A 14,184-nucleotide genomic window follows, 5' to 3' on the forward strand; every position below is an offset into this window, starting at 1 on the left:
AGTAAATAAGGGGCTGTTCTAAAGGGCAACCAAGGCTCTGTTTAAACGGGCCTGGTACCCACATTCAGCTAAGTGCCCTTGGTCCCTGTTGGACCTTCAGGACACTGGTTATCATGGCCCTTGGCCTGCACGCACCAGGAATGCAAGGCTGTGCAAATATGATGGGACAGAGTTTCCAGCTCCCGGCTCCCATGAGAGCCTGTTCTGTGGAAGGAACCCCTTGGACATTGCTTTCCTCCTGGGCTTCAGTGCTTAGAGCCCTTGCTTTTTGTAACCCACTCAGCTCTGTCACGTGAGCCCTTGTCCCCATATGGATTACTGACATTGGATGTGTGGACTTTGACAAGGGTGGTGGACAGTATGCAGTCATACTGGCCCAAAGGGGACAGAAACGAGGCACCTCTCAGCCAGGCCCCCCTGCCACCCGACAGCTGCTTGGCTGGGTTGCCCATTATCACAGCCGTGGTCCTGAATTCTGTTCCTCTTCAGGGAATGGGAGTTCAGGCCTCCATGCCTCCCCTTAAAGCCCTGGTACCAGCGTTGGGAGATGGGGGCTGGGTCAAGCCAGTGAAGCTTTCTGGGCCTGGGGGAGGATGGCAGTGGTATTGTACCCCATGGCTATCACCTCCAGGGAGGGGGTCGCTCAGAGAAAAGCGCTGAGTCCCAGGCTGTGGCTCAGTTGAGGGAGACATAGTATGGACTTTTACCACACAAGTTTATTTAAATAAAAGTGAACACATATGCAGGCTGGGTGGCCCGAAGGGCTGGGTTTGGGGAGGCGGGCAGAGAAAAGGCAGACGTACAAGAGGTCCGGGCAGAGTCTGTGTGGTATGAACCAAGCTGCAGGGGAGTGGCTGGGAGCCTCAGCGCAGTGCCAGGCTGTGGTGCTGGGCGCAGGGGGCCAAGGGTGGGTGAGCCTGGTGCCAGGAGGTCGTTTTCATCCCTCACATGCTCCCCTCCCTCTTCCTGACCACCAGGGCCTTAGGTAACCCCCCTCCTCAGTCCCCTATCCCTCTCCTGACATCAGCCTTTCCCTCAACTACTGGGAAGTCAAAAGACAAAATAAATAAGAATCGGTGAGTCCAGTCACGGCCCTGGCAATGGGGGAAGGGAAGCCAAGCCAGGCACGCTGCCCCGGAACCCGTGCTGCCAGCCCTGGGAAAAGAACAGGTAAAGTGCAAGGAAAATCCAGTAAGTAAAAATATACCAATGACTTTGTCAAATATACAGCTGCTGGCTGTCAGGGGAGCGGGTGGCTGGCTGGGGTGGGTGGCCACAGCACCCTGGGGGAGTGTTGGCCGACACAGCATAGAGACAACGGAAATAAATAGGGGTGGGGTGGGCAGGGGTCCCGCGCACTGGGCCTGTGCCACAGGAAGAGGGGCCTCCGCCTGCTCACCTGCCCCGTCCCCCCAAGCCCTGCTCGCCAGGCTCCCCAATGCCGCGGCACTGACACAAAGCACCGGCCGACTGGCTGTCAGGAAAGGATTATAATGTGGGGGTGGGAGCGGGGTGGGGAGGCACGGAAGCCGTGCAGTCATCCAGGGCTGGGGCCGCCCTCAGTACTCGTCCTGGTCTTCCTGTTGGTGTTCCTCAATCTCATCGTCCTCAGGGGGTGCAAATCCTTCCTGGAGGGTGGAAGGGAGAGAGATGCTGAGCCAGGCAGGCAGGCCGAAGCTGCGGACTCCTGCAGGTGGCTCGGAGCCGGCCTGGGTTCCAGCCCCCTGCCCACTGCACATGCTCTGTGGGACCTTGGGCTGGTGCCTTCAGCCAGCTGCCCTCACTGGCCCGTGCTCCCCAAGGCCCCTTCTGGTCTCGGGTCTGGTAGGAAGCGGGGAGGCCCATCAGGTGCCCGGCAGGACTCACCTCGGTGGCATAGAGGATGCCAATGATGCCCGAGATAACGGGGCTGTTCTCACTTTCGTGTTCCTGGCAGATGAGCTCAATGTCTCGAAGTTTGCTGAAGTAGAAGTCGCGCTCCTTCTCCAGGCCATCCACCATTAGCTTCAAATCCAGTAGCTGCTCGGGTGGGGGAGAAAGTGGTGTTCAAGCAGAGACCCCGGCGCCAGCCTCCCTTCCCGCCCTGATGCCCCAGGGGCCTGGCTTTCTCAGCTGCCCATGCGCACGCCACTCACCTGCTGGTTGAGCTCAAGAATCTGGGCATCGGTCTCGTGGCCACCATTTCGGGCTGACGGAGGATTCTTCCGGAGGATACAGGGAGGAGCCACGTTGCTCAGCCGGCCGGAGGTCTGCATATTTTTGGGGCCTGTGGGTGATGTCCTCTGTGGAACTGTCCAGAGGAGGAAAGTCAGATGGGGCTGCATGAACCCACAGCCCACAGATGTGGCACGAGACAGCCTGGTGTGATGGCGGGGGCAGGCCCATGCGAAAGGCAGGCACTCTCGCCCTCCCCTCCTCTCCCACTCTACATCTAGACCTCAAGCCACGGCCACACGCGACACCACAGCAGCTGGGCAGCCCTCTGGCAAGCCTGGGACAGCAGGGATGACAAGGAGCTGAAGAAAGTGTAAGGTGTGGGGAGGGAGGGGGACTGGGACAGCGAATTTGGGGAGTGGGGCTGGAGGGGTGAGGGCCCTTCTGTACTGACAGCTGGGGCCTGAGGAAAAGCAGCGGGCACAGGGCCTCAAGTCTGGCTCTTGCTGGGTCTTTCCTAACAGAAGCCCCAGCCCATAGCCACCCTCCCTGGGGGTGACTTCAGAGTCTCAAGACTGCAGGAGACCACAGAAACCTTCCCCTGGCCCTGTGGGTTGCCCGGGCCTCAGGATGGGCTTGGTGCCCTCTGCTGGGCCTGACTCCGGCACCCCAGCTCCTCCCCCGCACACCGTCATGCTTTGGCCACTTATTTTCCAGCTAAAGGCAGCTCCCAGGACAGAGCCTCTAATGCAAAGCAAGCAGGAGAGTGGGGGCAGGCCCAGGGGGCAGCAGCGCACACAGAGGAGCCGCTCTGCTATGACGGGTTCAGATGCGGGTGGCCAATCCTCCTGGCCAATCCTCCTGTCTCCCTGAGGCCCTGTTGCTTTTCCCCCTTCTCTTCTAGAACCCAGACAAAGCCTCGTTTCCAGAGATTGTCTCTTGAGGACTTGGGGCTGTGAGATTCTGGAAATGCGGGAAGATTTGGTCCAGCTGGACAAACTCCCATCCCCAGGGAATCAGGTGGGCAGAGGGCAGAAGGAGTCCTTTGTGCCAGTCCCAGGCCCTTGGCTGGGATGACCTGGACACAGGAACCGTGCCATGGGCTGCCCTGTCACCTCAAGGTCAGCAAGTTGGCTTGGGCGGCAGGAAGAAGTGGCTTGGGCCTCCCACCACCAGCGGCCACCTGAGCTGGCGCCGGGGGCTCTCCTCCCACTGCGACTCCCCCTGGTCTAAGTGGGCAGCAGGCGGCATCATCTGAACTCCGTGATAACAGTCTCCTTTAGGCTGGCCGGGGGCTGGGCGGGCCAGTGGCCCAGGGGGCACTGCTGGCTGCAGAGCCCCGCCGGCCTGGCCCCCCACACCCTTTCCCCAGCTCGGGCACGTTACCTGCTGTGCCAATGAGTTTCTTGGATTTGTTGAAGATCTGATCACCTGGGTTAGGAGGTGGTGCTACGTCCTGGCCCTGCCGCGCCAGCAGAGGGTTGTAATCCTTTCCATCATAGTTTGCGTCAAAGAATTTCTTAAACCACTGAATAAACTCAAAATTATCTTGGAATTTTCCTTTCACTAATTTCTCTACAGGAATGATCTGAAATAGACCACAGAAGCAGAGAACTTTAACCTCCGGCTGCTGCACAGCTGCCGTCCTTTGCGGGAGGGCCGCTGCTGTCAGGAAGCCCTGGGGCTGCAGTGGCCCCACCTTCTCCGGGGCTCCCCCCTTCCCGTGCCGAGCCGATGAGTAGGCTCCAGAGTCCCCGGCCCGGGGTCCAGAGACAGCCCTTTCCTCCAGGCACAGGAGGAAGTGCATGGGGAGACGTCCCTTGGTGCTGCTCCCTGCACGTGGGGTGGGGGTTGCTGGAACCGGGGTCCTGGGCCATCGAGGCAGCAGTGAGCCAAGAGACTTCTTGGGCCCTACAGAGGAGGAACTTAACAGGAGCAGTACACCGAGAGTCTCAAGTGTAGGGTCCAGAGAGGAGGAAGGGATGGGAATGCGGTCAGGATGGGGTGTCAGATGTTGTGGGGTTTTCCACTGAGCCTTGGGCCGGGGGAGCACTCCCCCTGGAGAGGCAGTGGGTGGAGAGTGGCATCAGAGCTGGAAGGACCCCAGCGGCCCCTGCTGCGGGCCATCTTCCCTGGGGTCACAGAGCTCCTTGGGGGCCCCTCAGAGCGCAGGCACCTACCTTGTCAACACCCATCTTCTTGAAAGCTGCTTGCAGCACCTTGAAGTTGTGGATGTATTCGTGCTCTAGCTTGGCCTGGAACTTCACCTTCCTCAAGTGCACACAGCCAGGGAAGAGCATGTCCATGAACTGGCAGTAGGCTGCCCCTGCGAAGCAACATGGGCAGCTTGCTTTCACCTTCCTGGGCCCCCTGGGGCTACTTCCCTGAACCTCCCCATCTCCTCTCCTCTTTCTTTGGGGCCAGGGCCAGTCATACTTGTGGAATAGTGAAGTGAAAGTCACTCAGTCATGTCCAACTCTCTGTGACCGCATGGACTGCAGCCCGCCAGGCTCCTCTGTTCATGGAATTCTCCAGGCAAGAAGACTGGAGTGGGTTGCCATTTCCTTCTCCAATACTTGCAGGATAGGCACAACAAGAATTCCCAAGAATAAGAGCAATTACTATATAATGATACAATGAGGTACCAGCACCATATCAAACACCGGCTTCCCCTGGTGGTTCAGGGGTTAAGGAATCTGCCTGCAGTGCAGGAGCCGAGGAGATGTAGGTTTGATCCCTGGGTTGGAAAGATCCCCTGGAAGAGGGCATGGCAACCCACTCCAGTATTCTTGCCTGGAAAACCCCATGGACAGAGGAGCCTGGTGGGCTACAGTCCACAGCGTTGCAAAGAGTAGTACATGACTGAATCGACTTAGCATGCACACACCATATCAAACACTGCATGTGTGGCATTCGGTCCTAACAGCTTATACAGCTGATGTCATCTCCATTTATGGACGGGAAAACTGAGACCTAGAGAGAGGGGTGCTGACTTGCCCAGGGTTGCACTACAGGAAGAGCTGAGACTGGGACCTCCTGAGTGGCTGGGCTGGACCTGGTGCCAGTGATCTCTGGTTCACTGCTCGCCTCTCCTGCAGCCCTGCACTGTACTTCCGCTGCTCTTCGCTTTGGACTTTTTCCACCCACTGAGACCCCCATTTCCTTCCTTCAACTCCAGAACTTTGGCTGGTCGAGGGCTCTGCAGGTCTCCTTAATCTCCTTAATCCTCAATGTCCACTGAGGCTATTCTGCCTCCTGCCTTTGCTGCCCTCCCCTCCGCACCCCCACTTCCCCGTTCTCGGCCTCCAACCTGAGCAGAGCTGTTCTATCTTGGTATAGTTGAGGTGCAGGGAGTCGTTGACCCATGCAAGCATATCATGGCGACTCAGATTCTCACTGGTCACAGATGTGGAGTACACATTGACGGCCATGCCCCAGCTGCAAAGAAAGGAAAGGCAAGGTCAGCTCCTGGGGGCCTTGTGCTGTTCTTGGGTCCAAAGGAGAGAAGGGGCTGGAGGGTCCCTGGAAAAACGAGAAGCATCTTCCTCCAGACTAGCAGCTTACCTCCTGGAGAAGGGGTACTTACTCACCCTTGAACATCTGGTGATTACCTACTATAAGATCTCCTGGAGAAGGGAATGGCAACCTATTCTAGTATTCTTGTGTGGAGAATCCTACAAACAGAGGAGCCTGGCAGGCTATAGTCCATGGGGCCACAGAGTCAGACACGACGGAGCACACACACATACTATACAGGGTGCGTGTGTGTGCTCCGCTGTGTCTGACTGTCCGTGGAATTTTCCAGGCAAGAATACTGGAGTGGGGTGCCACTCCCTACTCTACAAGATCTTTCGGACCCAGGAATTGAACTTGCGTCTCTCGTGTCTCCTGCATTGGCAGGCAGATTCTTTACCACTTTGTTGTTACTCAGTTGCTCAGCTGTGTCCAACTCTTTGCAACCCCATAAGTTTCAATATTTTGGGCACCTGATGCAAAGAGTCGACTCACCAGGAAAGACCCTGATGCTGGGAAAGATTGAGGGCAACAGGAGAAGGGGGTGGCAGAGGATGAGATGGTTAGATAGCATCACTGACTCAATGGACATGAGTTTGAGCAAACTCTGGGAGATACTGAAGGACAGGGAAGCCTGGTGTGCTGCAGTCCATGGAGTTGCAAAGAGTTGGACATGACTGAGTGCACACGTGCATGAACACACACACACACACACACACACACACACACTATACGATGGACCCATGCTAAGAAGTGGTGAAGTCAGAAGTGGTCTCTGCCTCCAAAGAATTTACAGACAGGCAGATGTCCAGAGCAGGGAGTGATGGGGCAGGAAGAGCAGGACAAGCAGAGTTCAGGGGTGGCACAAGGAAAGGAGTGACCTTTTCTGCTTGACAGGGTCAGCGAAGACTTCAGAGCAGTCTGAAAGGGGTAGGAATTTTCTGAATGTATGGGGGGACAGGGTGGAAGAGCTGTGCAGGCCCCAGGACTAGCAAGAACAAAGTTATGGCTTATTGCTAGGACTCTGAGTTGTTCAACAGGCAGGGGAAACCGTGTTCATGGGGTGTGGTACAAAAAGGCTGGAAGGGGCTGGTTGCGCAGGGCTTTGTTTACCATGAGGAAGAGTCTGTTTAAACAAGAGAAGCCATTAGAGGATTTTAAGCAGATAGTACTTGACCACATTTGGGTTCTAGAAAGCTGACTCATCTTCACATCTGCTCTGACTTCAAACTCTATATCCCTGTGGCTTGCTGATGGATCCACAGACACCTGAATTTCGCTTATACAGAAACTTCCCTTAATACATGCTCTGCTTCTGTATTTGTTATCCCAGTGAATGCACCACCCATCACCCATGCTTGAAACCTGTGGGGTCAGTCCAGATAGCTCCTCCCCCTCATCCTCATTCAGCAAGGCAGCACTGCTCTCCAATGTGCCTGCTCTTCTTGGCCTCCTGCTGCCTTGGGGTTTCTGCATATCCATTCTCTATGGCCAAGGCCAGCAAGAGCCTACTGGGGGCCCATCAGCCTCCAGGCTCTCCCTTGCTCTACTCCATCACTGACACTGCTGCACTCAGACTCTTGGAAAGCAGCCCTGGTCTCTCCAACCCCTAGCTCACAAACGAGCTAGTCACAAATGCGCTAGAGACGCAAATGAGCGGTCACAAATGAGACACCCAGTGGCCGGACTTGCCCTGCAGACTTGAATGGTTTAGCACTCACAGTGTTGGAAACATTTTTGAGTTAGTACTCAAGATTTTTCTGGAACAGAACTGAACTCAAGATTTTAAAGTTGGGATGTTCCACACAGGCAAATTGGGATTTCTGGCTTCTTTTGGCAACCCTGAGTCCATGTTCCCACGCAGCAACCTACAGCTGGAGCTGAGCAGAGGCGCCCCTCTTGGGCCAGTGGGTGTGAGCGTGTCCTTACCCTCCCCTCATCCCCCCCGCAGAGGTCAAGTGTCGGTTGCTGTTTATTACTGACTTGCACTGTTACGAGGGAAAACTTTCTTGTAACTAGATCTTTTATCAGAAATGGAGAAACAGGACTGCATGTTCCCAGAACTGGGAGAGTACATATTTCTGGAGTGAAGAGTATTTTTTAGGTTTAATATGCAAAGTGTCTCCCTGAAGGAAGAATACACCCACCCCACTTCCCCATCAAGAGGGCATCTGTTCTTGTAACGTGACCTGCTTCCCACCACTTGTCAAGCTCATCAATGGGCCCTCCCTCTCTAGCCCTGTCGTCGTCTTTGATTCCCTGGTGGGAGTCATGGGCAGCTCTCTACTCACCTTCTGCCTGGAATACAGTCCCACCCCCACAGTTCATTCATTCTCTGCTCTGCTGCTGCTGCTAAGTCGCCTCAGTCATGTCTGACTCTGTGCGACCCCATAGATGGCAGCCCATGAGGCTCCCCCGTCCGTGGGGTTCTCCAGGCAAGAACACTGGAGTGGGTTGCCACTTCTTTCTCCAATGCATGAAAGTGAAAGGCTCTCAAACTGTGGTCCCTGGTGCACCATTGGTGCTCTGTAGGCATCAGCTTGTTAGAGATTTCAAGTTAGAAATTCCTATTTTTGAGCTTTGCCCCCGACCTACTGAGTCAGAATCTGCACTTGACCAAGAGGGTCTACAGGCACAGTCAAATTAGAGAAGCTGCTTTGGAGAGGAGGCTCAGCTGGCGTCTGCTAGGCTGTGCTCCCCCACAGCCCCACCCAAGCACAGACAATGGAACCTCACTAGATGCACATTTAATTTCAATATTTTTTGAAAAAAAAAAAAATCAGGACACCCTCCTGTATACTCCTAGTCCTTCCTCCTTTTAAAAATAGACTTTGTCCTTCATTGCCTAAAGGAAGGAAGGCCAAGATAGGGCTGGAAAGCCAAGGGAAACAAAAATTATTGTCTTGGGAGCTTCCAAGGACTCAGGAGCTGACAATTACGGGGATTTCCGAGGGTAATTTTGACTGCACTTGACTATCCTCTTACACAGTGGTTCTGAACCACTACCCTGTAATCTGACCATTGCACTAACCACTGGACTTGTTGAAATGCCTGCCTCTCGCATCAGGAAGCACCTCAAAGCCAGGAGTGGTGTTTCTAGGCCTGTCACAGGGAAGGTATTGAGCAAATTTGTTGAATGATTGAGTGACACCTTCTGTCTTCTTTCTGAATCCTCTTATATCAGCTTCTGGCCTGGACCCTCCCTCCCCAACTCAACCTTCAGGACTTAGCTGGGGCTCTAGCTCCTCTAGGAAATGTTCTCTGAGCCGCTGCGCAGGGAAGCATGGCCCTGCTCTGTGTCTGTCACCCTGAGCATACTCAATCATGGCATTGATTCCACTCTCTTGAAACCACTTGTGTGTCTGTCCCTTCCACCTGACTGTAAACTCCTCAGTGACCAGGCTGTTTCATTCACTTTGGGGTTCTAGATCAATTCTCAATGAACAATAATCACAGAGATTGGAGTTGGGAGAGTGCCTCTTGGTTTCCAGGGAGCTCACCTAAAGTACAGAGAAGGAAATGGCAACACACTCCAGTGTTCTTGCCTGGAGAATCCCAGGGATGGGGGAACCTGGTGGGCTGCCATCTATGGGGTCACACAGAGTCGGACACGACTGAAGCAACTTAGCAGCAGCAGCAGCAGCACCTAAAGTAACCTCAGCAGGCAAGGCAGGAGTGTGTGGACACCAGACTTGATTAGGGAGGCATGTGGGGAGGGTCCCAGACTTGACTGGGGAGGCAGGTGGGGAGTGTCAAGGCAAGTGTATTGTATTTCGATGAGTATTTAATTAGGAACTCTGAGAAATAGACAGATTTGCCCCATCCTCAAAGAATTTACAGTCTTACTGGGAGACCAACATACACCAGAACAATATAACCAAATGCCCCAAAGTGTGGTGGAAACAGCAGGTGCTCCAGGAAGACAGGAAGGAGAGAGTGTGCAGAGCTGGAGAGTGGATTTGAATGGCCCTAATACGAGTGGTCAGGCCCTGCCAGGCCTTCGGGGGGAGGAGGTGTGCAGAGGCCTGCAGGACCTGAATGCAGAGGGGACAAGGCTTCTCACAGGCTTGGGGACTCATTTCTCCATGAGGCCTTGGGGGCTCTTTTGGACCTGGGCTCCTGAGGCAAGAGTCTGAACTGGTCAGGGGTGGTTCCGGGAGGCATAGGGTGGTCTTAGGTTGGTCCTGGGAGCTCCTGAGCCACTTTAGGAATTTTTTTTCCTGTTTACTGTGTATGGTTTTCAAGTGCTGATTATTGAAAGAAAGCAGAGGCACTGGTCCCCCTCTAAACTGGTCCTCCAGTTTTTGACTGAAATCATTTGAGCTTCAAAGATCTTCCAACCCGCGGGCAACCTTCCTGTGGTTTCTCAACATCTCTATATTATATATAGCCATGTCATGTGTATTATTATATAATATATATAGTACACTATATAAATATACATTAATTATATTTATACATAGGTGCCTAAAATGGTAAAGAATCTCCCTGCAATGCAGGAGACCCAGGTTCTATCCTTGGGTTGGGAAGATCCCCTGGAGAAAGGAATGGTTATGTACTCCAGTTAATATATAAGTTAAATAAATCACCCTGCTTATTTAACTTACATGCAGAGTACATCATGCGAAATGCCAGGCTGGATGAAGCACAAGCTGGAATCAAGATTGCTGGGAGAAATATCAATAACCTCAGATATGCAGATGATACCAACCTTATGGCAGAAAGCGAAGAAGAACTAAAGAGCCTCCTGATGAAAGTGAAAGAGAAGACAGAAAAGGCCGGCTTAAAACTCAACATTCAAAAAACAAAGATCACGGTATCTGGTCCCATCACTTCATGGCAAATAGATGGGGAAACAATGGAAACAGTGACAAACTTTATTTTCTTGGGCTCTAAAATCACTGCAGATGGTGACTGCAGCCATGAAATTAAAAGACGCTTGCTCCTTGGAAGAAAAGAAAAAGACCAACCTAGATAGCATATACAAGACAGAGACATTACTTTGCTGACAAAGGTCCATCTAGTCAAAGCTATGGTTTTTCCAGTAGTCATGTATGGATGTGAGAGTTGGACTATGAAGAAAGCTGAGTGCCAAAGAATTGATGCTTTTCAGTGGTGGTGTTGGAGAAGACTCTTGAGAGTCCCTTCAACTGCAAGATCAAACCAGTCAATCCTGAAGGAACTCAGTCCTGAATATTCACCCGAAGGACTGATGCTGAAGGTGAGACTCCAATACTTTGGCCACCTGATGTGAAGAACTGACTCAATGGGAAATACCCTGATGCTGAGAAAGATTAAAGGCAGGAGGAGAAGGGGATGACAGAGGATAAGATGGTTGGATGGCATTACCAACTCAATAGACATGAGTTTGAGCAAGTTCTGGGAGTTGGTGATGGACAGGAAAGCCTGGTGTGCTACAGTCCATGGGGCTGCAGAGTCAGACATGGCTGATTGAACTGAACTGAACTGACCTACTCCAGTTTTCTTGCCTGGAGAATCTTATGGACAGAGGAGTCTGGCAGGCTACAGTCCATGGGGTCTCAAAGAGTCAGACATGACTCAGCGACTGAACAACAACAATACATAATGTAGTACATATTCATATATACTATGTATATATGGTATATATGAATATATTTATATATGATATAGTTGGCTCTCAGTATCCATGGGAGATCTGTTCCAGGACCACTGTGGATACCAAAATCTATGGGTGCTCAAGTCCCTTATGCAAAATGACATGGCATTTGCAAATAACCTCTGTACACCCTACTGTATACTTTAAATCATCTCTAGATTGTATATAATACCTCATACAAGTAGTATGAGGTAAGTAGTCACTGTTTCATGGCAAATTCAAGTTTTACTTTTTGGAACTTCCTGAAATTTTTTTCAAATTGTGGTTGCTGAATCCGTGGGTATGGAACCAACAAATATGGAGAGTTGACTGTGCAATATATTTGGTAATACACACACACACACACACACAGCTTTTATGTCTACATAATTTAAAACATACTCCTGATATACAACCCGGTATTAGAACCACAGTCCTCATCTGATGCATCGTGTGGCCCGCACTGCAATAGCACAGGCTATATATTGGGGGCTAGGTCACATGAAGTAGGGTGGCAGGGTGGGGTAGGGATGGGTGGGTAGCTGATACGTGGAACAGAGCCTTGTCTCCACTCAGGACTGGCTCTGGTTCTTTCAGGTGATGCTACCCTCTGGCCCAGCTGGGGTTCATTTTGGCTCAGGACAACTCATCCAAGGCACTCAGGGCTCTTTGCAAGGATCTCCAGTCACACTTGCTGGGGGTCATGAAGAAACCCATCTCCTAGTTCTCTTATTCCTTGTCAGGAGGGGTGGAGGGGCAGGATGCCCTTCTTTTAATGTGCCTCTCCTAGATTTGGCCCTATAAATACAGCTAAATTGTGACCAGCAGGTGGCACCAGGTCCTGGGCAAAGACTCCTTTAGAAGTTTCTCCCATCCCTAAATTCCCCTCTCCCTAGCTCAATTCAGACAAGGGAGAGCTCCTGACTTTGACCCTATCCCTCAAAGAGGAAGCCTGGTTGGGTCAAACCTGGTGGTATCAGGGCAGCGGCTTGAGTGGAATCCTTGTTCTTGATCCAAGTGCCCTCTAAGAACTGAACGAACTATAATTGGCTAGGGCATTGGGTCAACTCTAAGATTCTGGACTCAACTAAACCAACCCCCCAATTCCCCAGAATCATAAGTTAAATGCATCAGTGGATCCAACTTCCAATGACTTTTTGTACTGGGGGTTGACTCAGGCCTAGACTCAAGCCAGACCAGCTTCTTGGGGTGAAGGTATATAAAGCATCCGCCCAGGTATCTAAGTAAACCAGTTACCCACCACTGCAGCCGAGACAAAATCTGAGACAACTCTTAAAGTGAATGCACCTGTAACCAAGGGCTGGGTCACCTCCCCTGAGAGAACGGTAGGCAACACCTAGAGGAGGCAGGCTGTGTTCCAAGGGCTACAGTAGCTGGGTCTTGCTCCACCCCCATCCCTGTGTTTCCACCCTGGCCTCTGCCACATGGTGACTGTCAGGAGAAACAGCTGCCTGGGTTGTAGCATGTCACCGTCCAGCCTGAAACCCCATCCAAGAATCAGACTGAGGACACGGCCTTGGGAACAATCTGCTCTGCAGGGTCTTGACTCCTGCTACCAGGATGGGGGTCAAGGGAAAGAAAAGTTGAGGAGGTTTAGTCTGGTGATATGCAAAATCATTTCCTATGCGAGGACCATCAGGTTCACAATGCAGTCACTGGTAATGGGAAAGACAGTTATCACTCAGGGGAGGCGGAACTGTCAGCCATTCTGCAGCCAGAGGCTTCCAACATGGTCATCAAGACCAAATCTGAACATCCCGTGGCTGGAAAGAGTTTCTAGAGACCATCTAGTTCCTTCCCAGATCCCTAGGGCTGTACTGAGAGCTAGGCATTTATATTCCTAAATCATAAATAAGACTGAATAACTCTGAAAGCTCACATTCTAATGTTTAATAACCTTATCACTGGCCTAACTCTAACTTTTTAAGTCTTCAGTGGAGCTCTACCTTGCACAAATATGTCTTGAAGATAACCCAGGGGTTATCTACTCAGTCTTCTCTAATTCTTTGGTCCCTAGAACTCCTTGCAGTTCCCAGTTCCCTTGCAGTTCCTTCTGCTCCCCACAGCTGTGAGCGACACACTGGGTCTTTCAGCCCTGTAGTGGGTGTTGGACCTGCCTCCAGCAGGCTCCAAAATGGTTAAGAATACCAGATCTCCAGTCACACAACTTGTGCTTAAATCCTGGCTCTAACATTTCCTAGTTGCTTGACTTTGGGCCTCAGTTTCCTCATCAATAAAATGGGGACAATGAGAGTCACCACTTCACAGAGCTGTTTCAAGAACTAATTGAGTCATGTGTATAAAGTGCTGGACACAGCCTGGCACCCGGTAAGCACTTGGTCAGTATTATCGGCATTATTAGGGCAGACACTGAGATCCAAGGTCACATTCCTGAGAAGCAGGTGCCCAACACACATCCAGGTTCAGGCCTCCAAGATCCTGGAATGCCAGTCTAGGAGGGAGACAGACCACAGAATTGTGCCTTTCTCTGCCCTTTCTGCCTAAGAATAACCATCTGGGCTACCTGAAGCTGGGGCTTCTAACCACGATCCCTCCCCAACTCCAGATTTCCCATACATTCTGCTTTGTAGATGCCATCCTACCGGTCAGGAAAACTGGAACAGATGCTGTGGGATCAGAGGAGAGAGAACTCTGAGGAGCTTGCCAAAACGTTTCCCGCTCCTGACATGGGGCAATGCCCATTGTCATCGGCCCCCTTCCTGCCTGGGCCAAGGGGGCTGAAGTCACCTGTTTGGAAAGTCTGCAAAATTGTTACCCCGTGCCCCCTGGGTTACACACCCAAGTTATCCTGGGATTGCATGGAGGCAATAAGTGCAGGCAGGGAGGCAGGGTTCTGAGGGACTGGAGGAGCCCTGCCG

General features: G+C 52.2%; 1 protein-coding gene across 2 annotated transcripts in view; it reads right to left on the bottom strand.

The window, feature by feature from the left end:
* Positions 1-696: 696 nt before the first annotated feature.
* The window catches only part of MAPRE3 (microtubule associated protein RP/EB family member 3), a 55,749-nt gene continuing 42,261 nt past the window's right edge, over positions 697-14,184 (bottom strand). The window contains exons 2-7 of one of the 2 annotated variants that reach the window (XM_055540719.1): positions 5,465-5,592; positions 4,335-4,480; positions 3,541-3,742; positions 2,136-2,290; positions 1,867-2,019; positions 697-1,628 (exon numbers count right to left, since the gene is read on the bottom strand). In XM_055540719.1, coding sequence (XP_055396694.1) covers positions 1,560-1,628; positions 1,867-2,019; positions 2,136-2,290; positions 3,541-3,742; positions 4,335-4,480; positions 5,465-5,585 — 846 coding nt within the window. In that variant the 5' untranslated portion in view covers positions 5,586-5,592 and the 3' untranslated portion in view covers positions 697-1,559. The remainder of the gene's footprint in view (positions 1,629-1,866; positions 2,020-2,135; positions 2,291-3,540; positions 3,743-4,334; positions 4,481-5,464; positions 5,593-14,184) is intronic. The other variant, XM_055540718.1, reaches the window with a different exon arrangement.

The sequence above is a fragment of the Bubalus kerabau genome, chromosome 11 (assembly GCF_029407905.1).
Source record: "Bubalus kerabau isolate K-KA32 ecotype Philippines breed swamp buffalo chromosome 11, PCC_UOA_SB_1v2, whole genome shotgun sequence".
Lineage (NCBI taxonomy): Eukaryota > Metazoa > Chordata > Mammalia > Artiodactyla > Bovidae > Bubalus > Bubalus kerabau.